Genomic DNA, 27,803 nt, shown 5'->3' with positions numbered 1-27,803 from the left:
CTGAAACAGCCAGCCTCTGGCAGTGTAAAGGCTGCCCGCCAGGCCCCACAGACCCCGCTAGCTCCAGACAGGTTAGCGCTAGGCACACGCCCAGCCCCTGCATCCAGGACACTCGCAGAATGCCCAGGCCCGCTGGCCCCGAGGAACAGAACGCACCCGCTGTAAGACTTCTCCCAGGGCCAGCGCCTGGCTGGCCCCCTGCATTGTGCGTTTATCAGGAAAGACCAGACGTCCAGGTGACAGGGGGAAGGATCATCCAGGTAATATCCAGGTGACAGGGGAAGGATATTGAAAACAAATGGTGGATGCAAAACCAAATCGTAGCACGCTTTCTGGAGACCGCACGTAGCTAACCGGTTCCCCTTCCGGCTCAAGAGCTTTCTCACCCCAAGTTCTCGCCAGTGTTTTCACCCCAGGCTGGCTGAGACCCCGCTTTCCTGACTGCCGACGCGCTGTCCATTTACTTCCTAGAGTAGGGCTCCGGCGGGGCGGGGGGGTGTCTCTGCTTTCTAGAAACACCCCCAGAGTCCATTGGTTTTACTCCTAGACAGGATAACCCCCGGGGCTTGTTTGTTCCTGTGTGCTCCTTTCCTGGTGACGTCACCGCTCTCGGCTAACATTTGACTTTGTGTGGAAATGGGCGTCCATTGTCTAGCTTACCACACTGATGCACAGTGCTGCCTTGTCTCTGTCGGGAGGACTCGGGTGGAGGCATGTCGCCTTTGGGAACGCAGTGCTCTGGTTCGGATCCACGCCGCCTTGCATGGCACGCACCTGCGTTTTGCAGTGACCGTGATGACCCGTGTGACCATGGCTTTCGTTTGAGCCCTTCCATGATGTTCTTTGGCGAACGAGTCAGACACCTGCACCCCTTGTCAGCGGGCGGCCGAGGTGCCGGGTGAGGGCAGCCCGCCGGGCTCAGGGCTCGGCCGAGGGCTGGCCGGTGGCTCCATGGCTGCGGTCAGCTTTGCCCCCGTTAACGGTTCCTTTCCGTCTCCGCAGGCTCAGCGCCATGTCAGCGACATGTACGAGGACCTGCGGGATGGCCACAACCTCATCTCGCTGCTGGAGGTGCTCTCGGGGGATACCCTGGTAGGTGGCACTGCTGGCTCCCGGACTGCAGCTTGTGCACAGCCGCCTCCCCGCTCCGGGGCCCGTCCTGCCAGCGCAGGGGCCTGTCCCGGCCCGGTCGGGGCAAGGAGCAGGTTCTGGTCCGGTGCCGGGGGTGGGGAGGGGAGAGGTTCTCAGGGCGAGTGTCTGCTCTGCGCTGCTCCCCCCGCATGCCACGCCCTCCTCTCCCCTCCCCCCCCCCCGCGTCACATCCCCCCCACCCCTGCCAGGGCACGTCCTCGCCCGCTGACCCATAGGCTGGGCCCCTGCCCGGCCCAGCACCACCTCCCCCAAACCCTCAGGCCCCTGCAGACTCGGGCCCGGTCCCCTTGGGGGAGGGCCGTGACCCCTGCTTCCCCGGCACCCCTGCCCGCTGACCCCGCATGCTCTGTGACCCCTGACCTCTCGCCGGGCCTGCTCGGGAAATCAGCCTGGTCCCCGGGCCCCCCGGGCCCCCCGGTGCATCGTGGGCTTTTAACACGTTAACGTTACTTTGCGACACTGAACTTTCTGCTTCTTTGTACTTGTCTGCTGACCTCTGACCCCTGACCTCTGCCCTCTGGCCTTTGCCTCCTGTCCGTGCTGCTCCTGCTGGCTAGCCGAGGGAGCGCGACCTGATCAGGAGCGTGCGGCCGGTGAGTGGTTCCGCCTTCGCTCCCGGCCCCGCCCCGCCCGGCCCGCCCGATTGGCTGGGGAGCCACGAGGTCACGGCGAGCCCAGCCACTCGCCGCTCGGCTCCACCCGCCGCTCGCCTGCCATTGGCTGGGCTGCGGGGGCGGGCTGGGGGGCAGGCACGGCCGGGGGAGGCCCCGGGGCCCCGCTCTGGGGCCGGCCGCGCTCCCGCGGGCCGCGCCTGCCGGGGCAGAAACCCCTCCGAGCCCCCCGCGCCCCCCGGCCGCTCGCGCCGCCGGCTGGGGCCTGCCGCGGGGGGGGCTCAGCAGGGGGCGCTGTCCCCGGCAGGCAGGGCTGGCCCTAGGGGGTGCTGTGGGGCAGGGAGCGGGGCGGGGGCTCAGCAGGGGGCGCTGTCCCCGGCAGGCAGGGCTGGCCCCGGGGGGCGCTAGGGGGCAGGGAGCGGGGCGGGGGCTCAGCAGGGGGCGCTCTCCCCGGCAGGCAGGGCTGGCCCCGGGGGGCGCTAGGGGGCAGGGAGCGGGGCGGGGGCTCAGCAGGGGGCGCTCTCCCCGGCAGGCAGGGCTGGCCCCGGGGGGCGCTAGGGGGCAGGGAGCGGGGTGGGGGCTCAGCAGGGGGCGCTCTCCCCGGCAGGCAGGGCTGGCCCCGGGGGGCGCTAGGGGGCAGGGAGCGGGGTGGGGGCTCAGCAGGGGGCGCTCTCCCCGGCAGGCAGGGCTGGCCCTGGGGGGCGCTAGGGGGCAGGGAGCGGGGTGGGGGCTCAGCAGGGGGCGCTGTCCCCGGCAGGCAGGGCTGGCCCTGGGGGGCGCTAGGGGGCAGGGAGCGGGGTGGGGGCTCAGCAGGGGGCGCTGTCCGCGGCAGGCAGGGCTGGCCCCAGGGGGTGCTGGGGGGCGCTAGGGGGCAGGGAGCGGGGTGGGGGCTCAGCAGGGGGCGCTGTCCGCGGCAGGCAGGGCTGGCCCTGGGGGGCGCTAGGGGGCAGGGAGCGGGGTGGGGGCTCAGCAGGGGGCGCTGTCCCCGGCAGGCAGGGCTGGCCCTAGGGGCCGCTGTGCTGCAGGGAGCGAGGCGGGGGCTCAGCAGGGGGTGCTCTCCCCGGCAGGCAGGGCTGGCCCCAGGGGGTGCTGGGGGGCGCTGTGCTGCAGGGAGCGGGGCGGGGGCTCAGCAGGGGGCGCTCTCCCCGGCAGGCAGGGCTGGCCCCAGGGGGTGCTGGGGGGCGCTAGGGGGCAGGGAGCGAGGTGGGGGCTCAGCAGGGGGTGCTCTCCTCAGCAGGCAGGGCTGGCCCTAGGGGGTGCTGTGGGGCAGGGAGCGGGGCGGGGGCTCAGCAGGGGGCGCTCTCCCCAGCAGGCAGGGCTGGCCCCAGGGGGTGCTGGGGGGCGCTGTGCTGCAGGGAGCGGGGCGGGGGCTCAGCAGGGGGCGCTCTCCCCGGCAGGCAGGGCTGGCCCCAGGGGGTGCTGGGGGGCGCTAGGGGGCAGGGAGCGAGGTGGGGGCTCAGCAGGGGGTGCTCTCCTCAGCAGGCAGGGCTGGCCCTAGGGGGTGCTGTGGGGCAGGGAGCGGGGCGGGGGCTCAGCAGGGGGTGCTCTCCCCAGCAGGCAGGGCTGGCCCCAGGGGGTGCTGGGGGGCGCTGTGCTGCAGGGAGCGGGGCGGGGGCTCAGCAGGGGGCGCTCTCCCCGGCAGGCAGGGCTGGCCCCAGTGCCCCAGCTTGGCGCGTGGGGGGGGCTCTCCCCTCTGTTGGCGTGGCCGCAGTGCCCCAGCATCCGTGCGCAGTCTGACACGGGGGTCCCGGTCCCTCCTGGCCAGGCGAGCGGCAGGTCCCTTTTTGCAGGTCCGGAGACTTGCGCTGCGTCATGCCCATGTCCCCTGGGCTGTGCTTGGCGCCCCTTGCAGGCGCCGAGAGGGGCAGGCATCTTGGGGCTCCACGTGCTGTGTGCAGCGTGGCACCTTGCTGTGCTCCCCACACAGGGGCACCATCTCAGGCTCCGGAGCTCTCGCTGCCCTCAGGCCGTGTGGGGAGGAGGGCACAGGAAGGCAGAGCCGGGCCCTGGCCTGCCCTGGGGCTGGTGGGTGCTGGCCGTGGGGCAGGGCTGGCCGGCTGTATCCAGGTGCCCTGGAGGAAGCTCGGAGCCGCAGCCCATCCGTGCTCAGCACTTTCCTTGCTATTGTTTCGTTCGGCACATTTCCTTCCAGCCTCCCGTGGGAACAACTAGTGGCTGAGGATTTCCGGGCCCAGCCCCATGCCCCCTGCTCTGCCCCTTCCTTCAGGCTTCGCGCCCCACAGCTCCGGCCCGCTGCCGGGAGCCTCCTGTTCCAGCTAGCGAAGGGGGGCCCCTGCCCGGCAGTCTGGCTGGGATGTGCCCCCTCTCCTGGGCACTGCCCTCGGGCTCTGCAGCGTGGGGAGTGCTGCTGCCAAGGGACCTGGAGAGGCAGTGACCAGGCGGGCTGAGCTGCAGGCAGCTGGCTCTGTGGCCTGGTGGGACCCCGGCCCTGAGCACCAGCCTGGTTCCCAGCCTCCAGAGGTGCCAAGGCCAGCAGCCCTTCCTCTCCAGCCCGTCCTCTGTCCGCATGGTTTGCAAGCCCTGTGCTAACCCTGCTTGCGCCGTGAGCCCTGGTCCCGTCCTGAGCACCTCGGCCATGGCACCCTGTAGCCTCAGGGCCCGGGGCAGGGGAGACCTGGAGGCAGTAGGAGATGCCCTGGGTGCAATTCTTCTCTGCCCCCAGAGAGCAGCGTCCTGGCTTCCCCTCTAGCAATGGGCTCCTGAGGCCCAGCAGCTGTAGGGCAGGGCCCTCGGGCTGGGGGGTAGTACAGAGAAAGGGGCTGCCCCATTGACACTGTCCGTCAGTCCCTGGGGAGCTCTGTCACCCCCAACGGCTGAGCTTGCTCCTGTTGCAGCCCCTCAGGGTGACTCCTGTCCTGGCGTCCCCGGGCGATGCTCTGGAACTGCTCCCCATGAAGCCAGGCAGGACTCTGGGGAAGTCTCCTCTCTGTGAGCAGCCTGTCTGCAGGACACACAGCTCACCCGGCTTCCCCCTTCCTGAGTCTGACCTCGGAGCATTCAGCCTCCTCTGCCCCTCCGTGCGCTTCCCAGAGCGAGTCTGCTCAGGCGGGGTCCTGGGGAAGCCAGAGTGTCCTGCCCTGCAACTTCATAGTCAGACGGGACTCTCAGCCAGCCAGTAACACAGAAGGTTTATTAGACGACAGGAACATGGTCTAACACAGAGCTTGTAGGTTCAGAGAACAGGACCCCTCAGTCAGGTCCATTTTGGGGGGCAGTGAGCCAGACAACCACGTCTGCCCTTCACTCCATATTCCAGCCAGCCCCAAACTGAAACTCTCTCCAGCCCCGCCCTGCTCTGGGCTTTGTCCCTTTCCCGGGCCAGGAGGTCACCTGATTCCTTTGTTCTCCAACCCTTTAGCTCTCACCTCGCAGAGGGGAAGGGCCCAGGCCATCCGTTGCCAGGAAACAGGACCATTCTCTGTGTCCAGACCCCTGCACACACCTGCCCTCTAGGGCTCTGCAATGATCATACACCCTTACCCCGCCCCCTAGATACTTAAGAACTGCCTAGGGGAAACTGAGGCATCCCCACAATATTCAGAGGAAACATTAAGAACAGTCCCACTTTGTCACAACTGCGCAGCCCCTGGCCTGCTGTGGCATGGGGCAATGGAATGGGCACCTGGGAGAGGAGCCAGTTAGGGCAGCTAGGCCTGGCCAGGGAGGACCACTCAGCTCCTGCCCCGCCATGAGCTACACCCATGGAGGGAGGGGTCCTGGCACCTACTGACTGGGGGCACCAGCTGTTGGGTTCCTCTTGCTCTCACTTCTCGCCGGAGCCCTAGCTCCGCAGTTTGGCAGTGGGGACCTGACCTGTACCAAGGCTGCTGGCCCTGCCCTGCATGGAGGGAGGAGTGCTCAGGGCACTAGGGGGGCCCTGGTGCCCCGGCTTGGCCACTCACCCTCCTGCTCCTTCTGTCTTTGCAGCCCCGCGAGAAGGGGCGAATGCGCTTCCATAAGCTGCAGAATGTGCAGATTGCCCTGGATTACCTGAAACACCGGCAGGTGAGCTGCAGGGGGGGCAGGCCGGGGCCGGGGAGCAGGGGAGGGGCAGGTTCCACCCCTGCTGTGATGGGGGAGGGTCTCGCCAGGGACCGGGGGAGGGGCAGGCTCTGCCCCTGCTGTGATGGAGGGGTCTCGCCGGGGAGGAGGGGCAGGCCCCAGGCGAGACGAGCCCATTGGGCCCCATGACGTAACCGCGGCTCTGGTGTCGGCAGGTGAAGCTGGTGAACATCCGCAATGATGACATCGCCGACGGCAACCCCAAGCTCACGCTGGGCCTCATCTGGACCATCATCCTCCACTTCCAGGTGAGCCTGGCTCCACCTGCCCCCCCCCCCCCCCCCAGCGCCCTCTGCTGGGAAAGGCCAGGGCTAGAGCGCTCGCTCTCTTTCACTGGGTCCTGTGGGGCCGGGCATTGGGTAGGGCGGGGACCTGCTCCCTTCTCCCGGGGGTTGGGCTGGGTGGGCCGTGGGGCAGGGCAGAGGGGGGAGCTGCTCTGGAGTGAGGTGAGACCTTGGGGCTCCTTGCTTCTCCCTCCCCCTGGCCTGGCCTCAGCCGCTCCCTGCCGGGGGAGCCTCCCACCCTCCCGCTGGGGCGTGGCCCTTGGCCTCTGCGCGGGATGCTGGGCTCTGCCAGCCCCGGCACGGCGGGGGAGGGGAGACGCCGGCTGCCTGGGCGGGAACGTGGCAGCCGCAGGGGCAGCCTTTTGGAGGCTGAGTCACCCGCTCCCTGTGCCAGGCTGCCGAAGCGCGGCTTAGCCCCAGGGCGGAGCCTGGCCGCCGGGGTGACTCAGACACACGGGCCCTGGCTGGCATCCGTGCCTGCTCCCCGCGAGCTAGCCACAGTCGTTTCCTGGCCTTGCGGGTGCTGAACCGGGGGCCGGCGGAGCCCTGGTGAAGCTGGAGCTGCCCACTTCTCACCGACCACCTAGGAACGGCAGGAACCGGCGGAGCTGGCCCCAGCCACGGGCTTCCTGGCCTGGCCGCCCCTGCTCCATTGCACGCGGGTCCCCCCTGCGGCTGCACACCCGTCACCACGCTGCTCCTTGGGGCTGGCTCCTGCTGGGCACCCCTGTGCTGCCCGCCTCGTGCCGTGACTGGCCTGGAGCTGGGCATGGCTGTCAGCCCGGCACACACGCTGCTCTTCCTGGCCAGGCTCTGCAGCTCCTCTGCTCATAGGCCCAGTAGAGCGCAGCCCCCAGGGGTGGGAACGGGGTGGGGCAGGGCCCCCCTTCCCCACAGGCTGCACTGGGGAGGAGGGGCAGCTCAGCTTGCAGAGCCCAACCAAAGGGCTCTGGATCCAGGAGTCCTGGTGTTCCTGGAGGCTGCCCGTGGGCTCCTTTCCCTGCCCAGAGCAGGAGAGCGGCAGCAGGCTGGGGTCTGGGCAGTATCCCTGCTGCAGCAGTGCGGGAGCAGCGGGGGCTGGCTGCTCATGGAGCGCCCAGGGCATCGGGACCTGCCGTGTGCTCTGGGGAGAGCACTGGGAGTGGAGAGATGCCAGGCAGCTGGCGGAGCAGGTGTTTCCGTCCTGCCTACTGTCGTGGCCCAGCCTGCAGCCGCTGTCGGGGGGGGGGAGCGTGTGCCGTAGGACGTGTCCCTGGCTGGGGGCCAGCGAGCCCCCCTGCGGCGGGGGGAGACATGCAGAGCCGGGCGGTGATTCAGGCGCCATTTCCGCTGGGTTGGGGGTTTGTGCCGAGCGTGGGCGCTTGCGGTGAGCGCCGGCGACCGGCAGCCCCTAACCGCCCCCCCCCCCGCAGGCTGCGGTCCCCAGTGAAACAGGAAGGAGGCTGCCTGGAGCCTCGCCACCGGAGACAGCTGCACCCTGGGGTGGGGTGTCACAGAGTCCCAGGCTGCTCGGGAGCCGCCCCGAGTGAAGCCAGGCAGGACTCTGATGCAGCGTGACTCCCGCAGGGCACCCTCACGCCCGGGCCAGGAGCCTGCTCAGCTTCGGTGCTTTGGCGCGTTCAGCCCCCTGTTCGCCCCTGGGGAAGCCTTGCACACCCCCAAAGGGCCCTGCCCCCCCAACGCCGCAGGCAGCAGCGACTCTCAGCCCGCGTGTAACCGAAGGTTTTTTAGTCGGCAGGAACTCAGCGTAGAACAGAGCGTGTTAGCACAGGAATCAGCAACGTCCATCTTGGGGGGATCCAGGGCCTGGTGCCCCGGTCTCCCGCTCCAGGAGACGACCCCTTCCAACTGCCTGGCCTCCCTCACGCCCATTGCCCCTCCTCCCTCCTTTGTTTCTTTCCCAGGCCAGCAGGTCACCTGCTCTGCACCAACACCTCTCGCTGGATGGGGACCATGGGGACCGGCCGTCAGTTGCCAGGCTACAGGGTGTCCACTGTTCTCTGCAGCCAGTCGCAGTCGCGCCTGCCCTCTCTGGGACGGTCACACCCCCTTATCCCGCCACCAAGAGACTTGAATAACACCGAGGGGAAACTGAGGCGCGCACAATATTCAGAGAAAACATCAAGAACATTCCCGCTTTGTCCCAGGGTGTCCCTGGGCCAGGGGGTGGAGGAGGCCCCCAGCGGAGCGCTGGGCAGGGGCTCCGCAGGGCCAGGGTGGCTGGCTGACGCATACCCGTCCCTTCCAGATCTCGGACATTCAGGTGAGCGGGCAGTCCGAGGACATGACGGCCAAGGAGAAGCTGCTGCTGTGGTCGCAGCGCATGGTGGAGGGCTACCAGGGCCTGCGCTGCGACAACTTCACCGCGAGCTGGCGGGACGGGCGTCTCTTCAACGCCATCATCCACCATCACAAGTGAGAGATGGGCGGGGGCTGGGCGCGGCCTGCACTGGGGGTGGGAGCCGGGGGGAGCAGGGGCTCACACTAGCTGGCTGGTAAGTGCGTGCCCAGTGGTCAGTGCACAGCCACGAGGGGCTGCCCCACACGCAGCTCTGCGAGCCCAGGGGTGCTGGGCTCCCTCGCTCTGGGGGGGCCCTTGCACTGGAGGGTTGGGGGGCAGCGACTGCTCTGTGCGATCTGGGCCCGGGGGCTGCATCCCCGTGCTGGCAAAGACTGCGGGACAGGGTGGCAAGGGTGCCCTGCCCTGCCCTGCCCCACTCGGCTCTGGCAGGCGCCTGTTGCTCCAGGCCTCGAGTTCTGCGGGAGCATGTCGGGACAGCCAGCTGGATAGTTCAGAGAGGTGGAGCCGGGCCGCGCCCTGCACCAGCCCCAGAGCCGGGAACTGTTTTCCCTTCCCAGACTGCTGGGGCTGGCACAGCCCCCCAGCTAGCCCCTCTCCTAGCCACCTGGGCTCCCCGGGGAGTGACTTAGCTGACACACAGCAGCTGCTGCCCGGGTCCCCGAGCCTCTCGGCCCCTTGCCACCCTGCAGTCCCCATGCGGGGCTCTCAGGAGGGGGGCTCTCCAAGCAGAGTAGGGGCAGCCCGTGCAGGCAGATCACAATGGGCCCGTCTCAGCGGGATCGGGCCCATCGCACTTGCCTCCCCATGGAGAGGCGGCTGTTGGCTCTGTGGAGCCCCCACAGCTGGGCCTGGCGCTTGGGGCCTGCGTAAAATGCAAAATCTCCAGACAAGTTCCAGCCCCTCAGCTTGTCGTGCCAGCGTCAGGGAGAGCCGGGCTGGGCAGGCGGACCCCCTCTGAGCCCCGTGTGCCTCGCCTGCCTGGACCGCCAGGGCCGCGCTGCCCTTCCCCGGCACACAGCGCTGCCCTCGGCTGGGAGTGGGGGGCGGGGGCCTGCTGGAGGCTACGTCAGCTCCCGCTTTCCTCTGTAAGTGTAACAAGTACGTGCAGGAGCCGCCCCGCCCCGGGAGAGGCAGGGGGAGGACGTGGGGCTGGCAGCACAGTACAGCCTCCACTCTGCAGGGAGAGGGTGGCTCCCCGGCATCGCGGCACCAGGGCGGGCGGCTCGGCCAGGGCTCCCCGGCATCGCGGCACCAGGGCGGGCGGCTCGGCCAGGGCTCCCCGGCATCGCGGCACCAGGGCGGGCGGCTCAGCCAGGGCTCCCGGCTCCCCGGCACCAGGGCGGGCGGCTCGGCCAGGGGTCCCGGCTCCCCGGCACCAGGGCGGGCGGCTCGGCCAGGGCTCCCCGGCATCGCGGCACCAGGGCGGGCGGCTCGGCCAGGGCTCCCGGCTCCCCAGCACAGTGAGCAGAGGAAGGCTCGGGCCCCAGCATGGAGAGGAGCTCGCGCCAGCGGGTGAAGAAGAAGCTGCACCGGCAGGGGCCAGGCGGCTCAGCGGGGTCCCGGGCGGGGGCAGAGGAGCAGGTGGTGATGCTGTGCGAGGAGATCGCCGACCCCGCTGCGCTGGAGACCCCCAACGTCAGCAGCTCGCTGTACTCCCTGCACTCCACCCTGCGGCTTCAGGAACTGTAGGCACCGGTGCAGCGGGTGGGCTAGGGGAGCCAGGGCAAAGCCTTGACTGGCCGCAGCTGCCCTCTCCCCCCAGGCTGCACTGGCTGGGGGGCTGCAGCTGATCTTGTGGGGGTGACGGGCAGAGCTTGTTCTGCCTCAACTCATCCCCCCTGGAGTGCGGCATTCAGTTAAAAGTACCCACGTTTACAGCTGCTGAGCGGAGTTGGGGGGGACAGAAACCTGGGCTGGCCCCCACCGGAACAGGGCCCCCAGGCATCTGGCGCAGTGGCGGGGTGGGGGGGGGAGTCGGCTCTGCAGAGCCGGAGCAGATCTGCCATCTTGGGGCGGCGTTACCTGGCTTCCCCAGGCAAGGCCTCAGGGAGGTCAGCTCCCGCTCCCTGCCGGGCCGTGGCTCCTGCTGCCGGTGTGGGGCTCGGCGGGCTGCCCAAGGCCCTGAGCCGGGGGAGCTGCCCCATTGCTGTGAGGGGCGCGGCACCAGCGGCAGGGCTGGGGGGAATGACCCACGGTGTGGTACTGAGGTGCCCTGCCTGGGACGGGACGGGGAGCTGGCAGGAGCCAGCCTGACTGCCGGGCGGGGACAGCGTTGGATGGGGGGAGCTGCTGTGCTGAGCTGTGGGACTGGTCAGAGCTCTCCTGGCCCCACAGCCAACATGCTGCAGGGAGGGGGCCCGTGGTATGAGTCAGCGTCTCGTGTTTCCCCCAGCTGTGCAAGGGTTAAGTGCTGTGTCTCGCCCGGCCCGCGAGGGGTCCCGGTGCTGCGGCTCGCCCGGCCCGCGAGGGGTCCCGGTGCTGCGGCTCGCCCGGCCCGCGAGGGGTCCCGGTGCTGCGGCTCGCCCGGCCCGCGAGGGGTCCCGGTGCTGCGGCTCGCCCGGCCCGCGAGGGGTCCCGGTGCTGCGGCTCGCCCCGCCCGCGAGGGGTCCCGGTGCTGCGGCTCGCCCCGCCCGCGAGGGGTCCCGGTGCTGCGGCTCGCCCCGCCCGCGAGGGGTCCCGGTGCTGCGGCTCGCCCCGCCCGCGAGGGGTCCCGGTGCTGCGGCTCGCCCCGCCCGCGAGGGGTCCCGGTGCTGCGGCTCGCCCGGCCTGCGAGGGGTTCTCCTAGCCCCTGCAGTGGAGGACGCTGGTGATGTGCTCATGGCGGGGCACAGACCTGGCCCAGCCCTCAGCTCCACCAGACGGTGCCCCCAGGCGTCCCAGCTGCTGCAGGCCGGGCATGGCATAGGGGGTGGGGCCGAGCCGTCAGTGGGGCCCCAGAGCAGGCTCCAAGCTGGGCCTGGGGTTTACAGCTCTGGGGATGCCCGGCCCCTCACACGCTCCGTCTCTGACACAGGCCCATGCTCATCGACATGAACAAGGTGTATCGCCAGACCAACCTGGAGAACCTGGACCAGGCCTTCACCGTGGCCGAGCGGGACCTGGGGGTGACGCGCCTGCTGGACCCTGAAGGTACGAGGTGGGGAAGGGTCCCTGTGCCATGCACACAGCCCCTTCCTGGCCTGGGGCAGCCACCCAGTGGCTCTGCTCCCTGCAGGGAACCCTTGGGTGCAGCAGCCGCTCGGCCTGGTGGTGAATGGGTGCATCCCATGAGCACGGGGGGCAGCCCCCTGCAGGTGGAGACCCCTGGGCTGGGGCTCCCCCACAGCTGCTCACGCTCTGCCCTCCCCCCAGATGTGGACGTGCCCCAGCCGGATGAGAAGTCCATCATCACCTATGTCTCGTCGCTGTATGATGTCATGCCCCGTGTGCCCGAGGTGTCGGTCGGCATCAAGGCCAATGTGAGTATGGGGCTGTGGAGGCCACGGGACTTCGGGGCCGCTGCGTCTCTGGGCTGGCCTGTGCCCAGCCCGCCGGGGCCCGGGAGCCTCGCTGTGCCACAGGGACAGGCCATGAGACACCGGCAGTCCCTCTCTCCACGCTCCCTGCAGTGGGGCCCGATGAGCCACAGGCCATGGGAGCCCTGGCAATCTGCAGACGCCAGGGAAGAGGAGGGGGCCTGAGGCTGTGGGCTGGCGCTAGAGAAGCAGGCTAAGCAGAGAGCTCCCTCTCCCTCCCCTTGCCTGACGCCTCTGGCCTTTGGTCTCCTGCTCAGCCGCGCTTCCCTGCAGAGGGGTGGGGGGGTCCCCTGTGTCACGGAGCCCCGGGATCAGTGCTAGGCCCCGGCTAGGGAATGGTCTGAGAGGAACCCCTCAGTGGGCCAGACCCCCAGGGCCTCTCTCCCGGCTCATGGGCAGCCACGCGGCCTCTTGGCCTCCTCAGCTGAACCCCGGGGGCTCCAGCCCTCCTGCCCCACACCCTCAGCTCTGCCCAGCGAGTCCAACTGGGCCAGACCCCTGGGGAGACCCGGCCACACAGCAGGGGCTAGTGCCCCTCGCCCGGCGTTCGCAGGGACACTCTCCGCGCGGTCACACGGGTTGTTAGCTAGCTGCTCACAGCACGGGATGTGCTCAGGGTGGCCCAGGGAAACGCGGGTTAAAGCCCCGACTGGTGGGGTCAGCCCGGAGCCCAGAGCCCAGCTGTAAGAGCCCCGTTGTTCCAGCTCTGTCCGTCTGACCTCCTTGGGCAGTTCCCAGGTGACCCCAGGCTTCTTCCAGCAGCCAACACCTACCCCCTCACCTCACTCCTCACAGTCCTTTGTTCTCGAGCTGGGGGGTCTTTGCTCAGCCTCCTTGCAGAGAGGTGGGGAAACCCCTCCACACCCCGCACCTTGGGTGCCAGAGGTCAATGTCCCGGTGATTGGCTTTGCCATTGTCTTCTTGGGTTCTCCATTGATATGGGGTCAGCTGGTCGACATTCATAACCATGTCCCTTAGCCATGCCCTGAAAGCAAACAGTCTTGTCCCCTCCTCTCGCACTGGGTAACAGTGCAGCATGTAGGGGAAACTGAGGCACACATGGGGTTATAAAAACAGTACTGAAAATTCCGGTGATGGGGGTGGTTGGCCAGTCACTGAGGTTCCCATCCAGGGGTGACTCCAGCCGAGATGGTCCAGGGAGACCAGCGGTTCCTGCCCGCCAAGGAGCTCGGCCCCGAATCCCACCCATCCGTTTCTGTGCTCTCTCTCAACTCCTGGGGGCCGGGGAGGGGAGGCTGGCCAGCCCGGCAGCTGCGGGGACCCGGGGCCATGCTCTCGCCTGTCCCCTAGGAGCTGCAGCTGCGGTGGCAGGAGTACCGCGAGGTGGTGACGGCTCTGCTGCAGTGGATTCGCAATCACACCATCCTCTTCGAGGAGCGCAAGGTGCCGGCCAGCTATGAGGAGATCGAGGTGAGGGGCCTGGCTGTCTGGGCCACGCGGGGGGATTCCCGGGGATGGGGCTCTGGGGACCTCTCGTCCCCGGGCTGCACAGCCCCATCTCCCCAGCTACAGGTGCCCTTTGGGGCCCCCTGGTTCCTTCGCTGCCCCTTCTCGCTGGGGCAGGAGCAGCCCACGTGGCCTCTTCAGCTGCCGCCCGCCTCCCGCCGCCCAGGCATGGAGAGGGAGCCCGTGCCTTGCCCTGCAGGAGTGCCCCTCCCGGTGGGGGCGTGCGATCCGGGCAGGGGGGCTGCGCACTGAGTGGGCTCCTGGGGTGGGCTGGGGGTGTGCTCAGAGCCTGAGCTGGCGGGGGGGGCCGTGGTCTTTGAGCCACGTGTTCTGTCCCCTGGCTCCCTTCTAGTCCTGTCCCGATGCGGCTGCTGCTGGCAGGGGATGAAAGGCCCCAGTGCTGGGTGGGGGAGCTCTGCCGGTGTTGCCCAGGAGGGATCTGGCTGGGCAGTGTGCCCAGGTGCCCAGGCCCCACCCACACACAGGAGCCGCCTGGACGCCCCCAGAAGGAGGGGCCCACAGAGCTCCCTAGGGAGTGGGTGCGTCCTGATGGCAGCGAGGGGGAGGCAGAGTCTGTGGTTCCCTGGGGCCGTAGGGGACCTGGCATCTGGCTCCTGGGGTGCCCAGCCCAACTCTGCGCTGGCAGCTGCCATCCCTTGGGGGGTCTGAGCCCAGCGTAGGGGGCAGCCGGCCCTGTGAGGGCCAGGCTGAGTCAGGGGGGCCTGGCAGGACTCAGCTCCTCACCCCGGGCGGGCAGGAGAGAGGGAGGGAGGAGAGGGCAGCGCAGCGGGCGGGGGGTCAAGGGGCTCCCCAGGCAGGGGGAGGGCGTCTGACTCATTCCTTCCATGCCAGCCCCTCGTGAGTCAACAGCGGCCAAGAAGAACCCGCCCGCCCAGCCCGCACTGCGGGGTGGGGCCCAGTCCCCAGGCCTGGCTCAGCTCTGGGTCCCAACCCCTGGTTGGGGGGCCTTTGCCCAGCCCGGAGAGGGGATGTCATCTCCTCGGTGGGGGGGCGGGGGCTAGTGAGGGCAAGCCCTGCATGCTGGGCTAGGGAGAGGCTGGCCAGGCATGGGCCCTACTGATGGTGACCCCGCGCCTGGCACAGAGCCCCCGGGCAGCTGGCCACAGGCAGGTCGCACGGGGCCCCTCCCCTACCCCGGGGCCTGCCCTGCCTCCCCCGTGCCCTAACCCCAGCTCCCCCCAGATCCTGTGGCACCAGTTCCTGAAGTTCAAGGAAACCGAGCTCCCGGCCAAGGAGGCCGACAAGAACCGCTCCAAGGTCATTTACCAGTCGTTGGAGGTGAGCGGGGTGACGCCCCAGGGACCCCCTGGCAGAGAGCCACCCCGAGTCCTACATACAGCTGACAAGGCCGAGCCCCTCCCCTCCCGTCCCTCCCCGGGGGCAGTGCCGAGCCCCTCCCCTCCCGTCCCCTCCCCGGGGGCTGTGCCGAGCCCCTCCCCTCCCCTCCCGTCCCCTCCACGGGGGCAGTGCCGAGCCCCTCCCCTCCCCTCCCGTCCCCTCCCCGGGGGCAGTGCCGAGCCCCTCCCCTCCTGTTCCCCTCCCCGGGGGCTGTGCCGAGCCCCTCCCCTCCCGTCCCCTCCCCGGGGGCAGTGCCGAGCCCCTCCCCTCCCCTCCCGTCCCGTCCCCTCCCCGGGGGCTGTGCCGAGCCCCTCCCCTCCCGTCCCCTCCCCGGGGGCTGTGCCGAGCCCCTCCCCTCCCCTCCCGTCCCCTCCCCGGGGGCAGTGCCGAGCCCCTCCCCTCCTGTTCCCCTCCCCGGGGGCTGTGCCGAGCCCCTCCCCTCCTGTTCCCCTCCCCGGGGGCTGTGCCGAGCCCCTCCCCTCCTGTTCCCCTCCCCGGGGGCAGTGCCGAGCCCCTCCCCTCCTGTTCCCCTCCCCGGGGGCTGTGCCGAGCCCCTCCCCTCCTGTTCCCCTCCCCGGGGGCTGTGCCGAGCCCCTCCCCTCCTGTTCCCCTCCCCGGGGGCTGTGCCGAGCCCCTCCCCTCCCCTCCCGTCCCCTCCCCGGGGGCTGTGCCGAGCCCCTCCCCTCCCGTCCCCTCCCCGGGGGCTGTGCCGAGCCCCTCCCCTCCTGTTCCCCTCCCCGGGGGCTGTGCCGAGCCCCTCCCCTCCCCTCCCGTCCCCTCCGCGGGGGCTGTGCCGAGCCCCTCATCCCTGAGCAGAGGGGGCTGCGCCCGGCTGTAACCGGGCATGTGACCAGGGGAGCTGTCCTGTGACTATGTCACACGGTGTGGGGCCAGCAGCTGGGCATCCCCAGCTCCCCACCGGCCCGGCGCCAGCCTGGGACCTAGCCCCAACCCCTGCAGACCCTGGGGGTGCCCAGAGCAAAGCCCTCCCGAGTGGGGCCAACCAGTGTTTGTGCCCCCCACTGCTGTGCTGCCCCATGGACCCCTCAGGCTGGGTGCGGGTTGGTCCTCACGTGCCCCCCATCCCATGGCCCCGTGGCTGCAAAGGCCCCATTTCTGTGTGTATCAGGAGCTGGCCCCCGACCTGCCTCAGGGGGGCCCTCCTCGTCCGTGTAACACTCCCTCTCGCCGGCGCAGGGCACGGTGCAGGCCGGGCAGCTGCAAGTGTCCCCCGGCTACCACCCGCTGGACGTGGAGAAGGAGTGGGGCAAGCTGCATGTCGCCATCCTGGAGCGCGAGAAGCTGCTGCGGGCTGAGTTTGAGAGGTCAGTGCTCGCGGGGGAAGGGGCCGGGGGGGGAGCCGAGGGGCCTGGGAGGGAATGTGGGGCTGGGCTGGGAGGGAGATGGGGGGGCTGGGCTGGGGGGCCGGGGGGAGATCTGGGGCGGGGCGGGAGCTGGGGAGTGGGGAAGGGCTGGCTGGCAGTGGAGGGGCCGTGGGTAGGGGAGAAGGGCTGGCTGAAGGGGGTCGGGGGCTGAGGTGCGGGGGTGTTGGGGGGGCTGGCTGGCCCAGGACGCTCTCCAGGCCAGGCTCCTGCTGGCAGCGGCTCCGGGCCGGGGTGTTCCCGCCCTGGCCTCGCAGCCCGTAATGGGAACCATACGGCTGGTGAGTCACCGCCCGCCGGGTGCCTCCCTCAGGAAGCCCAGCCCCGCCTGCCGCCGAGCAAACAGAGCCGAGCGCAGGCTGGCCACCGGCAGTGCCGCTGGGGCTCCCGGCTTGCCCTGAGCTCGCCGGCTCCAGCCGGGACGAAGGGGGGGCTCTGCCTTTCCCATAGGCACGTGGCAGAGCAGGGGTGGCATCCTGGGGGGCCTGGGGTTGCCCTAGCCACCAGAACTGGGGTGCACACGGGTGGGGCTGGGTTGGGGTGAGGCGGAGGAAGGCGGGGGCTGGGGTGCCCACAGCAGGGGCGGGGGGCTGGGCAGGGGCTGGGGTGCCCACAGCAGGGGCGGGGGGCTGGGCGGGGGCCTGGGGTGCCCACAGCAGGGGCGCAGAGCTGGGCGGGGGGCTGGGGTGCCCACAGCAGGGGCGGGGGGCTGGGCACGGGCTGGGGTGCACACAGGAGGGGTGGGGGGCTGGGCAGGGGCTGGGGTGCCCACAGGAGGGGCGCAGAGCTGGGCAGGGGCTGGGGTGCCCACAGCAGGGGCGGGGGGCTGGGCGGGGGCCTGGGGTGCCCACAGCAGGGGCGCAGAGCTGGGCGGGGGGCTGGGGTGCCCACAGCAGGGGCGGGGGGCTGGGCACGGGCTGGGGTGCACACAGGAGGGGTGGGGGGCTGGGCAGGGGCTGGGGTGCCCACAGGAGGGGCGCAGAGCTGGGCAGGGGCTGGGGTGCCCACAGCAGGGGCGCGGAGCTGGGCAGGGGCTGGGGTGCCCACAGCAGGGGCGGGGGGCTGGGCGGGGGGCTGGGGTGCCCACAGCGGGGGGGGCAGGGCGCAGTTGTTCACCATGATCCCCTCCCCACCCCGCGCAGGCTGGAGCGGCTGCAGCGCATCGTCAGCAAGCTGCAGATGGAGTCGGGGGTGTGCGAGGAGCAGCTGAACCAGGCCGACACCCTGCTGCAGTCGGTGAGAGCAAAGCCCGGGGGGGCGGGGGGCTGCCCAGGGACCCCCGGGACGGGCCTGCCACGGCGCTGGCCAACACCTGAGGGCCAGGGGCAGCCCCGAGATACTCTGCGGGGGTAGGGCAGTGCATAGAGCGTGGGGGCAAGGGGACGGAGCAGTGCATGCAATGGGGGGACGGGCCCTGCATGCAATGGGGGGATGTCTCAGACGGCCCCCCCCGGTTTAACACACCTCCCTCCGGCAGGACATCCGGCTGCTGAACGCCGGGAAGCAGCCGCAGAAGGCGGCCGAGATCGAGCAGGACCTGGACAAGGCGGATGCCATGATCCGCCTGCTCTTCAATGATGTGCAGGCCCTGAAGGATGGGCGCCACCCGCAGGGCGAGCAGATGTACCGCAGGTAACAGGCCCAGCCAGAGCCCTGCCCCTGCCTGGGGGGGTGGGGCCCAGCCAGAGCCCTGCCCCTGCCTGGGGGGGTGGGGCCCAGCCAGAGCCCCGCCCCTGCCTGGGGGGTGGGGCCCAGCCAGAGCCCCGCCCCTGCCTGGGGGTGGGGCCCAGCCAGAGCCCCGCCCCTGCCTGGGGGGTGGGGCCCAGCCAGAGCCCCGCCCCTGCCTGGGGGGGTGGGGCCTAGCCAGAGCCCAGCCCCTGCCCGGGGGGGCGGGGCTGTGACAGGTCCACAGGCCTGGTGCTCTCGCACAGCCCCTGGGAGGACCCCTTCAGTGTGTCAGCCCCCTGCGGGTCACACTCTGTCACTGGGGTCAGCCCCCCGGCTTCACCATCTGCGGGGACTGACCCTTGGAACCTTCAGCTCCCCTGGGGCGCGCCGTGAGCTCCCTGCAGAGAGTCCACCTGGACTGAACACCACGGGGAACCTTACACACCCAAACGGAGCAAAGCACCCCCAGTTTCCTTTATCTGGAGTGACTCTCAGCCTGGGGAGTTATTAGGTGTCTGGAACTCAGTGTAGGGAGTCCTTCGCTAACACAGACGGGAAAGTTACAGCAAAGTCCAGCCGGGTCAGTCCAGAGCCCAGAGCTCTCCGAGCCTTCTCTAGTCCCAGTCCAGCAGCCCCCCACTTAACAACCCCACCTGACCACTGCTCTGTCCTTTGTCCTTGTTCCTCGGGAAACCTGGTCACTTGGCCTCCTCCTCAGCCCTTTGTTCTCCAGCTTGTCACACCGGGCTGGCATCCTGCCGAGAGTCAGTTAGGGCTTGTAAGTCGACAAAACAAAAATCGCCAAAGGGTGTTCACACTTGCTCCCTCTGTCGACAGATCATGTCCACATTGGGGACATCATCATCGACAGGGCGAGCACTGCACCGTGGGTATGTATCCCACAGGGCAGCGTTGTGGGAAGAAAGAGCTGAGCGCTGCCGAGAGCAGTATCGTGAGCAGCTCTGGGAGCGCTCTGTGCTGAGGAACGGCAAAGCCGCTCAGCCGTCTGTCCCCGTCCGGCTGCAGCAGACATCTGTGTTCCTAGTGCCTGGCAGAAAAGCAGCAGTCCAATGATTTGCTCTTCGTTTCTTCCCCAAAGGGAGCAGCACCAAACAGATACTTCCCTGAGTTTTGAACGGGGAGGGGCGCATGCCTGCAGGGCAGCGGAGATCATGACACTGAGCAGAGCAATCAGGAAGCCAGTTCTGTGGACAAAACCATCAGCAGTGTATACACTGGGTCTTTGTCGACAATAAAGGGAGGGGAAAAGACCAAAGTCTTTCATGGGGGTGGAAGTTTTTGGTCACCAAAATTGGGCATTTTTTGCGATATAAGTCCCATTGTAGTGTGTATGCTCTTGTTGTTTTGTCACCAAAAGGCAGTTTTTGGGAACAAAACTTGCCAGTGTAGACAAATCCTTAGTTACTAGGTACCAAGTGTCTGGGTAATTGGAGTGGGCATTGTCTCTGCCGGGCTCTCCATGAGAAAGGCCAAAAAGCCATGTAGAGTTGGACCTTGCAAAGGGAATTAAAACCAATAGTAAAAGGGCTTATAGCTACATATATAAAAATAAAACAAGGAAAGAAGAAGTGGGACCGCTTAACACTGAGGATGGAGTGGAGGTTAAGGATAATCTAGGCATGGCCCAATATCTAAACAAATACTTTGCCTCAGTCTTTAACGAGGCTAATGAGGAGCATAGGGATAATGGGAGGACGACAAATGGGAATGAGGCTATGGAGATAGATATCACCACATTCGAGGTAGAAGCGAAACTCGAACAGCTTAAATGGACTAAATCTGGGGACCCAGATAATCTTCATCCAAGAATATTAAAGGAACTGGCACATGAAATTGCAAGCCCACTAGCAAGAAGTTTTAATGAATCTGTAAACTCAGGGGTTGTACCGTATGACTGGAGAATTGCTAACATAGTTCCTATTTTTAAGAAAGGAAAAAAAAGTGATCCGAGTAACTATAGGCCTGTTAGTTTGACATCTATAGTATGCAAGGTTTTGGAAAACATTTTGAAGGAGAAAGTGAAGGACATTGAGGCCAATGGTAATTGGGACAAAATACAACATGGCTTTACAAAAGGTAGATCGTGTCAAACCAACCTGATCTCCTCTGTAGCTCACGAAAGCTTATGGTCAAATAAATTTGTTAGTCTCTAAGGTGCCACAAGTACTCCTTTTCTTCTTTGAGAAGGTAACAGATTTTTTAGACAAAGGGAACGCAGTGGATCTAATTTACCTCGATTTCAGTAAGGCATTTGATACGGTTCCACACGGGGAATTATTAGCTAAATTGGAAAAGATGGGGATCAACATGAAAATTGAAAGGGTGGATGAAAAAATAAGGAACTGGTTAAAGGGCAGACTACAGTGGGTCACACTGAAAGGTGAACTGTCAGGCTGGAAGGAGGTTACTAGCGGAGTTCCTCAGGGATCGGTTTTGGGACCAGTCTTATTTAAACTTTTTATTACTGACCTTGGCACAAAAAGCGGGAATGTGCTAATAAAGTTTGTGGATGACACGAAGCTGGGAGGTATTGCCAATGCAGAGAAGGACCGGGATATCATACAGGAAGATCTGGATGACCTTGTAAACTGGAGTAATAGTAATAGGATGAAATTTAATAGTGAGAAGTGTAAGGTCATGCATTTAGTGATTAATAACAAGAATTTCTGTTATAAACTGGAGACGCATCAATTAGAAGTAACGGAGGAGGAGAAGGACCTCGGAGTATTGGTTGATCACAGCATGACTATGAGCCGCCAATGTAATATGGCCATGAAAAAAGCTAATGCAGTCTTGGGATGCATCAGGCGAGGTATTTCCAATAGAGATAAGGAGGTGTTAGTACCATTATACAAGGCACTGGTGAGACCTCACCTGGAATACTGTGTGCAGTTCTGGTCTCCCATGTTTAAGAAGGATGAATTCAAACTGGAACAGGTGCAGAGAAGGGCTACTAGGATGATCAAGGAATGGAAAACTTGTCTTATGAAAGGAGACTCAAGGAGCTTGGCTTGTTTAGCCTAACCAAAAGAAGGTTGAAGGGAGATATGATTCCTCTCTATAAATATATCAGAGGGATAAATACTACGGAGGGAGAGGAATTATTTAAGCTCAGTACCAATGTGGACACAAGAACAAATGGATATAAACTGGCCATCAGGAAGTTTAGACTTGAAATTAGACGAAGGTTTCTAACCATCAGAGGACTTTGGTTTTACCCCACTGGCTAACCACAAGTCACACAAGCAATTCCCTTAGACGCTCCAGTTTCCCAGTATCCCCACCAGTACCCCTCATTATGGGGACAGATGGTTATGAAAACCAATACCCCAGCAAAAGAAAAGAGGTTCTCTCGATCCCAAAGGACCAAGCCCCAGACCCGGGTCAATGTACAAATCAGATCTTACCCACAAATCACGCTGTTGCCAATCCTTTCAAATCTAAAATCTAAAGGTTTATTCAGAAAAGGAAAAGGATAGAGATGAGAGCTAGAATGGGTTCAATGGAATCAATGACAGACAGTGACGGCCAAGTTCTTGGTTCAGGCTTGCAGCAGTGAGGGAATAAACGGCAGGTTCAAATCCAGTCTCTGGAGAACATCCCCAGCTGGGATGGGTCCTTCAGTCCGTTGTGTAGAGCTTCTGTTTGTAGCAAAGTCCCTCCAGAGGTAAGAAGCAGGACTGAAGACCAGATGGAGATGAGGCATCAGCCTTTTATAGTCTCCTCCAGGTGTAAGAACCCCTCTTTGTTCTTACCGTGGAAAATTACAGCAAAATGGAGTTTGGAGTCACATGGCAAGTCCCAGCATACCTTGCTGAGTCGCAAGGCGTGTCTGCCTTCTCACAATGGGTCAGTTGTGTAGCGGATGGTCCTTAATGGGCCACCCAGCAGGCTAGGCAGAGCTGACACCAACTTGTCTGGGGTGTCACCCAGAAGCAGAGCAGAAGTTTGAACTACAGACAGTATAGAGCCAATATTCATAACTTCAACTACAAAAATGATACACACACACAGACAGCATCATCCTAACCAGCAAACCATCACCTTGTCTGAGACACCTCATTTGACCCCCTTTATACAAGATTTGGTGCCACGACAGGACCTTGGTTGCAACAATGTTGCTGTATGGTCCCAGTTCAAGTCAATAATGTCACAGTAGTAAATATGCCCGGTGGCCTGTGATGGGATGTTAGATGGGGTGGGATCCGAGTTACTACAGAGAATTCTTTCCTGGGTGTCTGGCTGGTGAGTCTTGCCCACGTGCTCAGGGTTCAGCTGATCACCATATTTGGGGTCAGGAAGGAATTTTCCCCCAGGGCAGATTGGTGGAGGCCCTGGGGGTTTTTCACCTTCCTTTGTAGCATGGGGCACGGGTCACTTGCTGGAGGATTCTCTGCTCCTTGAAGTCTTTAAACCATGATTTGAGGACTTCAGTGGCTCAGACACAGGTGAGGGGTTTGTTAGAGGAGTGGGTGGGATTCTGTGGCCTGCGTCGTGCAGGAGGTCAGACTAGATGATCATAATGGTCCCTTCTGACCTTAAAGTCTATGATTCTATGACAGCCGGGCCTCAGTCACACCTGGCTCTCTGCAAAGTAAACAACCTTTCCCCCCTCCCAGTTAACCCTGGCCCCCATAGGGGAAACTGAGGCACACACTCTATTCACACACAATATTATGCATAATTCCCACTCAGTCACAGGCCAGCTGGAAACCCCCCCTCCCGGGGGCACTCTGGGCCTACTACCACCTCAGCTGCCCTTGTCGCTCTGTACTGGCCCCCCGTCCCCCTGGTTTGGCAGCATCTGTGCCCCAAGCATGGCACGAGTGCCCCCAAACAGCGCCCCTCTGCTCTGCCCGCAGGGTGTACCGCCTCCACGAGCGTCTGGTCGCCATCCGCACCGAGTACAACCTGCGCCTGAAGTCGGGCTCCTTGCAGCCGGCCCAGGTGGCCCTGCCCCTTGGCCAGCGGCCCCGGCAGGACCTGGAGGACGTCACGCTGCGCTACCTGCAGGACCTGCTGGCCTGGGTGGAGGAGAACCAGAGACGGCTCAACGGCGCCGAGTGGGGTGTGGACCTGCCCACGGTGGAGTCACAGCTCGGCAGTCACCGGGGCCTGCACCAGTCCATTGACGAGTTCCGGGCCAAGATCGAGCGGGCGCGAGCCGACGAGGTGAGGCGGGAGGGGGATGGGCAGGACAGGCAGCCCGGCCCGCACCCCGGGTGGGACGTGGCTTTTCAGACCCTGCCCTCCACATGCTGGGGTCGTGCCCTCCCCAAGCCCTGCCACGGGCTGTGTTCATGGGGTCCCACGCCCGCCAAGGCAGTGCAGCCCCCTCTGGGGGGACGCATGAGCTGCCCACAGCTTGCGTTGGCCAGTTACCCAGGGCGCAGCGTGGGCCCCTGAGCGGACGTTACCCCAGGATGCCGGGGTTCCCAGTCACCTGCAGAGGGGCAGACGTCCTGCCGCAGCCCAGGGCCCCTCTTCCCACAGAGAGGTTTTGATCCCCCCCTCAGGCCTAGCAAGTCTCGGGCTGTTTGCAGCAGAGCGGGGCAGCCGGTGGAGTTAACACGTGTTCCTGAAAGCAACCCCACCCCAGGGAGTCTGAGGGCGCCCGCCTCTCCTGCTGTCTGCCCCAGTCAGGGGAACTCTGGGTGCCTGGCAGGGACAGTGGCCGGTGTGGCCCCGCTGTGCTAGCCCACCTGACGGGGGCTCGTGCCCAGCGCGTGATCCTCCATGGCCTCGGCATCTGCTCACGCCCCCCAGCCAGCCGCAGTCCCTGCAGGGGCACAGGGCAGGCGGGTCTGGGGTGCCGTGTGGACGCAGATCTGAGAGGCTTTCGCTTCCTGAGCGACTGGAACGGCCAGTGGGCGCTGCGGGCAGCACCCTGGGGTGGGCTGGGCAGGCCAGGATCAGGGAGTCTAAGATGGGGGGAACTTACCCATCTCGCCGGGGTGAGTGAGGGACACCAGCCATGGTGCCTTGGAGCACATGGAATTCTCTGCAGAGACCTGTGGGACAGCCTCCTCCAAAAGAGAGCACCCCCTGCCGAGCCCCCACCCCACGGCGCTGTCCTGGGGCCTGCGGTGCCCGCTGGGGAGAGTCCCCACCCCACGGCACTGTCCTGGGCCCTGCGGTGCCCGCTGGGGAGAGCCCCCACCCCACGGCGCTGTCCTGGGGCCTGCGGTGCCCGCTGGGGAGAGCCCCCACCCCACGGCGCTGTCCTGGGGCCTGCGGTGCCCGCTGGGGAGAGCCCCCACCCCACGGCGCTGTCCTGGGGCCTGCGGTGCCCGCTGGGGAGAGCCCCCACCCCACGGCGCTGTCCTGGGGCCTGCGGTGCCCGCTGGGGAGAGCCCCCACCCCACGGCGCTGTCCTGGGGCCTGCGGTGCCCCCTGCCGAGCCCCCACCCCACGGCGCTGTCCTGGGGCCTGCGGTGCCCGCTGGGGAGGGTCCCCACCCCACGGCGCTGTCCTGGGGCCTGCGGTGCCCGCTGGGGAGAGCCCCCACCCCACGGCGCTGTCCTGTGGCCTGCTGTGCCCCCTGCCGAGCCCCACCCCACGGCGCTGTCCTGGGGCCTGCGGTGCCCCCTGCTGAGCCCCACCCCACGGCGCTGTCCTGGGGCCTGCGGTGCCCGCTGGGGAGAGCCCCCACCCCACGGCGCTGTCCTGGGGCCTGCGGTGCCTGCTGGGGAGAGCCCCCACCCCACGGCGCTGTCCTGGGGCCTGCTGTGCCCCCTGCCGAGCCCCACCCCACGGCGCTGTCCTGGGGCCTGCGGTGCCCCCTGCCGAGCCCCACCCCACGGCGCTGTCCTGGGGCCTGCGGTGCCCGCTGGGGAGAGCCCCCACCCCACGGCGCTGTCCTGGGGCCTGCGGTGCCCGCGAGGAGAGCGCCCCCTGCTGCACAGGGCTGGCGATGGGGCTCGTGGCGCCAGGCCTGCGCCCGGAGGAGGGCCGGGGGTCACAGCTCTGTGCCGGGCGGGGGCTCACCGCTCTCTCCCCACAGGCCCAGCTCTCGCCCGCCCCACGCAGCGCCTACCGAGACTGCCTGGGCAAGCTGGACCTGCAGTACGCCCAGCTGCTGGTGAGCGGGCAGGAGGGGTGCAGGGGCGGGGGGGGCTCCGAGGGAGCCAGGGTGGGATGGGTGGGGGTTTGGGGCCCTGTGGGGGGCTGTGTGAGGGGAGGGGGGCTTGGGGGCCTGTGGGGGGCTGTGTGAGGGGAGGGGGCTGTGGAGGCTGTGTGAAGGGAGAGGGCTGTGGGGGCTGTGAGGGGAGGGGGGTTTGGGGGCCTGTGGGGGCTGTGTGAGGGGAGGGGGCTGTGGGGGCTGTGTGAGGGGAGGGGGGCTGTGTGAGGGGAGGGGGGTTTGGGGGCCTGTGGGGGGCTGTGTGAAGGGAGGGGCCTGTGGGGGGCTGTGTGAGGGGAGGGGGTGCCATCATGCGCCCCGTGTGTGCCCCCAGAACTCGTCCAAGGCGCGGCTGCGGCACCTGGAGAGCCTGCAGGCCTTCGTGGCGGCTGCCACCCGGGAGCTGATGTGGCTGAACGAGAAGGAGGAGGAGGAGGTGGACTACGACTGGAGCGACCGCAACCCCAACATGGCGGCCAAGAAGGAGAATTACTCGGTACTGCCCTGCCCTGGGGCTGCCCCCTCTGGCCCCCGGGACTTACTCCTGCCCCCCGCCCCGCGTGCAGCCTGCGTCCCAGGCCTGCAGTGCCCGCATGGGTGCTGGCTCCCTGCTGCCCTGGCAGAGACTTGCCTGGCGCTGGTTGGCATTCCCGGCGGAAGGGGAAGCCGGGCGCTGGCAGCTGTGGGCAGGGCTGGCCTTGGGGAGGATGTGCTCAGCGCCAAGGGGAAGCAGGGACCCACGCTCCCGTGGGGCACAGCTAGTCCAGGGGGCCGTGGCCTGCGGGTGTCCTCTGGGGCTCTTCCCGGGCTCACTGCGAGTGTCCCAGTGACGGGGCTGCTGCCCGCTGGGGCAGGCAGGACCCCAGCCGGATCCACTGCCCTGCCAGGGAGCAAGCCCCCGTCCCCCATCCCCCCTACTGCGCCTGCAGCCGTTTTTCCTGACCCCCAAGAAAGATGGGCCCAGCCCTGACTGCAGGGCTGCTCTGCCCTGAGCACTCTGTGCATGTGCCCCATGTCCCCGGGGAGGGGCCTGCCCCTCGGGGGGTCCCTGCCCCTCGGGGGGTCCCTGCCCCTCGGGGGATCCCGCTCACCTGCTGCTCCCTGTCTCTGCTGCGCACCAGGGGCTGATGCGGGAGCTGGAGCTGCGGGAGCGTAAGATAAAGGAGATCCAGAGCACGGGGGACAGGCTGCTGCACGAGGACCACCCGGGCGGGCAGACTGTGGAGGTGAGGCCAGGGGCAGGGCCCGTTCTCGCTGGGCACCGAGCGGGCAGGCGGACGGTGGAGATGAGGCCAGGGGCAGGGCCCGTTCTCGCTGGGCACCGGGCAGGCGGACGGTGGAGATGAGGCCAGGGGCAGGGCCCGTTCTCGCTGGGCACCGGGCAGGCGGACGGTGGAGATGAGGCCAGGGGCAGGGCCCGTTCTCGCTGGGCACCGGGCAGGCGGACGGTGGAGATGAGGCCAGGGGCAGAGCCCGTTCTCGCTGGGCACCGGGCAGGCGGACGGTGGAGATGAGGCCAGGGGCAGGGCCCGTTCTCGCTGGGCACCGGGCAGGCGGACGGTGGAGATGAGGCCAGGGGCAGGGCCCGTTCTCGCTGGGCACCGGGCAGGCGGACGGTGGAGATGAGGCCAGGGGCAGGGCCCATTCTCACTGTGCACTGGGTGGGTGGGCGGTGGAGGAGAGGCCAGGGGCAGAGCCCGTTCTCGCTGGGCACCGGGCAGGCGGGCAGTGGAGGTGAGGCCGGGGGCAGGGCCTGTTCTCGCTGGGCACCGAGTGGGCAGTGGAGATGAGGCCAGGGGCAGGGCCCGTTCTCGTTGGGCGCTGGGCAGACCATGCATGGGCAGTTCTGGGTGGCACCAGCCCCCCGAGGATGGATTCAGCCTGTGACTGCGGGAAGTCACAAAACATGCAGGTGCCAGCCTGGTCATGGGGGAGTCAGAGCCAGCCGGCCACTGGCGCGAGGCTAGTGCGTGGTAAATGGCCGCCAGGGAGCAGGTGAGTCTGGCCCAGCCCCACGAGGTTCCCCCTCCCAGCCCAGGAAGGGCCCTGGCCCTGCCCTTCTCGCCTGCCGAGAGGCTGGGGTGGCAGCGAACGGCCCCTGCTCCCAGAGCCCGACAGTCCCAGTGGAGGGCCCGGGCTGCTGGTGTCTGGGGGCCCGCCCCGGGTGCTCCTCCCTGCCCTGGGCTCCGGGTGCCCGTGGGCGGCTGCGGGGCTCAGCCCGGAGTGACGCTGGTTCTGTTCCAGGCCTTCCAGGCTGCTCTGCAGACCCAGTGGAGCTGGATGCTGCAGGTATGCTGCTGCATCGAGGCCCATCTGAAGGAGAACACGGCCTACTTCCAGGTAACAGGGAGGGGGGCCTGGCTGGGGGCGGGGGAAAGGAGCGCCTGGGGGAGGGGTGCCAGGGGGCACCTGGCTGGGGGGGGCAGGGGGCCAGGGAGGCGAGGCGCCTGGCGGGGAGGCAGGATGCCAGAGGAGAGGTGGGCACCTACCGGAGGGCAGAGCCCCTAGTGGGGAGGGGGCAGGGGGCCAGGGAGGAGAGGTGCCTGGTGGGGGGCGGGGTGTCGGGGGGAGGTGGGCACCTGCCAGTGGGCGGAGCACCTGGCGTGGGGGCGGGGCACCCCCACTGGCAGGCGGGGGTCACGCATTGAGCAGCCTCTGTCCTGGGCGTCTGCCCCTGCTCCCCCGCCAGGCAGGCGCAGATCCGTAAATACCCGCAGCTCTCTGCGCCGACGGGGGCCCGGCGGTCTGCCGGGCGGGAGCTGAGGAGCCCTCCCCTGGCGGCTGGCTGGGGCCGGGCAGAGGGGCCCCCGCATGGGGCTGGCAGGTGCTGACCCCCTTG

At 67.1% G+C, this 27,803-nt stretch overlaps 1 protein-coding gene across 14 annotated transcripts in view; it reads left to right on the top strand.

The window, feature by feature from the left end:
• Positions 1–27,803, top strand: part of PLEC (plectin) — a 79,711-nt gene that overhangs the window by 27,996 nt on the left and 23,912 nt on the right. For 10 of the 14 annotated variants that reach the window (XM_073329768.2, XM_073329767.2, XM_073329787.2 and 7 more), the window contains 17 exons: positions 1,003–1,092; positions 1,710–1,745; positions 5,712–5,789; positions 6,002–6,094; positions 8,379–8,545; positions 11,446–11,561; positions 11,784–11,890; positions 13,259–13,378; positions 14,618–14,713; positions 15,971–16,098; positions 17,298–17,391; positions 17,633–17,787; positions 22,707–23,016; positions 24,848–24,925; positions 25,299–25,460; positions 26,086–26,190; positions 27,209–27,304. In XM_073329768.2, coding sequence (XP_073185869.2) covers positions 1,003–1,092; positions 1,710–1,745; positions 5,712–5,789; positions 6,002–6,094; positions 8,379–8,545; positions 11,446–11,561; positions 11,784–11,890; positions 13,259–13,378; positions 14,618–14,713; positions 15,971–16,098; positions 17,298–17,391; positions 17,633–17,787; positions 22,707–23,016; positions 24,848–24,925; positions 25,299–25,460; positions 26,086–26,190; positions 27,209–27,304 — 2,031 coding nt within the window. The remainder of the gene's footprint in view (positions 1–1,002; positions 1,093–1,709; positions 1,746–5,711; positions 5,790–6,001; positions 6,095–8,378; positions 8,546–11,445; positions 11,562–11,783; positions 11,891–13,258; positions 13,379–14,617; positions 14,714–15,970; positions 16,099–17,297; positions 17,392–17,632; positions 17,788–22,706; positions 23,017–24,847; positions 24,926–25,298; positions 25,461–26,085; positions 26,191–27,208; positions 27,305–27,803) is intronic. The other 4 variants (XM_073329770.2, XM_073329769.2, XM_073329778.2 and 1 more) reach the window with 1 other exon arrangement.

Source organism: Lepidochelys kempii, chromosome 2 (genome assembly GCF_965140285.1).
Source record: "Lepidochelys kempii isolate rLepKem1 chromosome 2, rLepKem1.hap1, whole genome shotgun sequence".
Taxonomy (NCBI): Eukaryota; Metazoa; Chordata; order Testudines; family Cheloniidae; genus Lepidochelys; species Lepidochelys kempii.
This window is presented reverse-complemented; position numbering and strand designations above follow the sequence as displayed.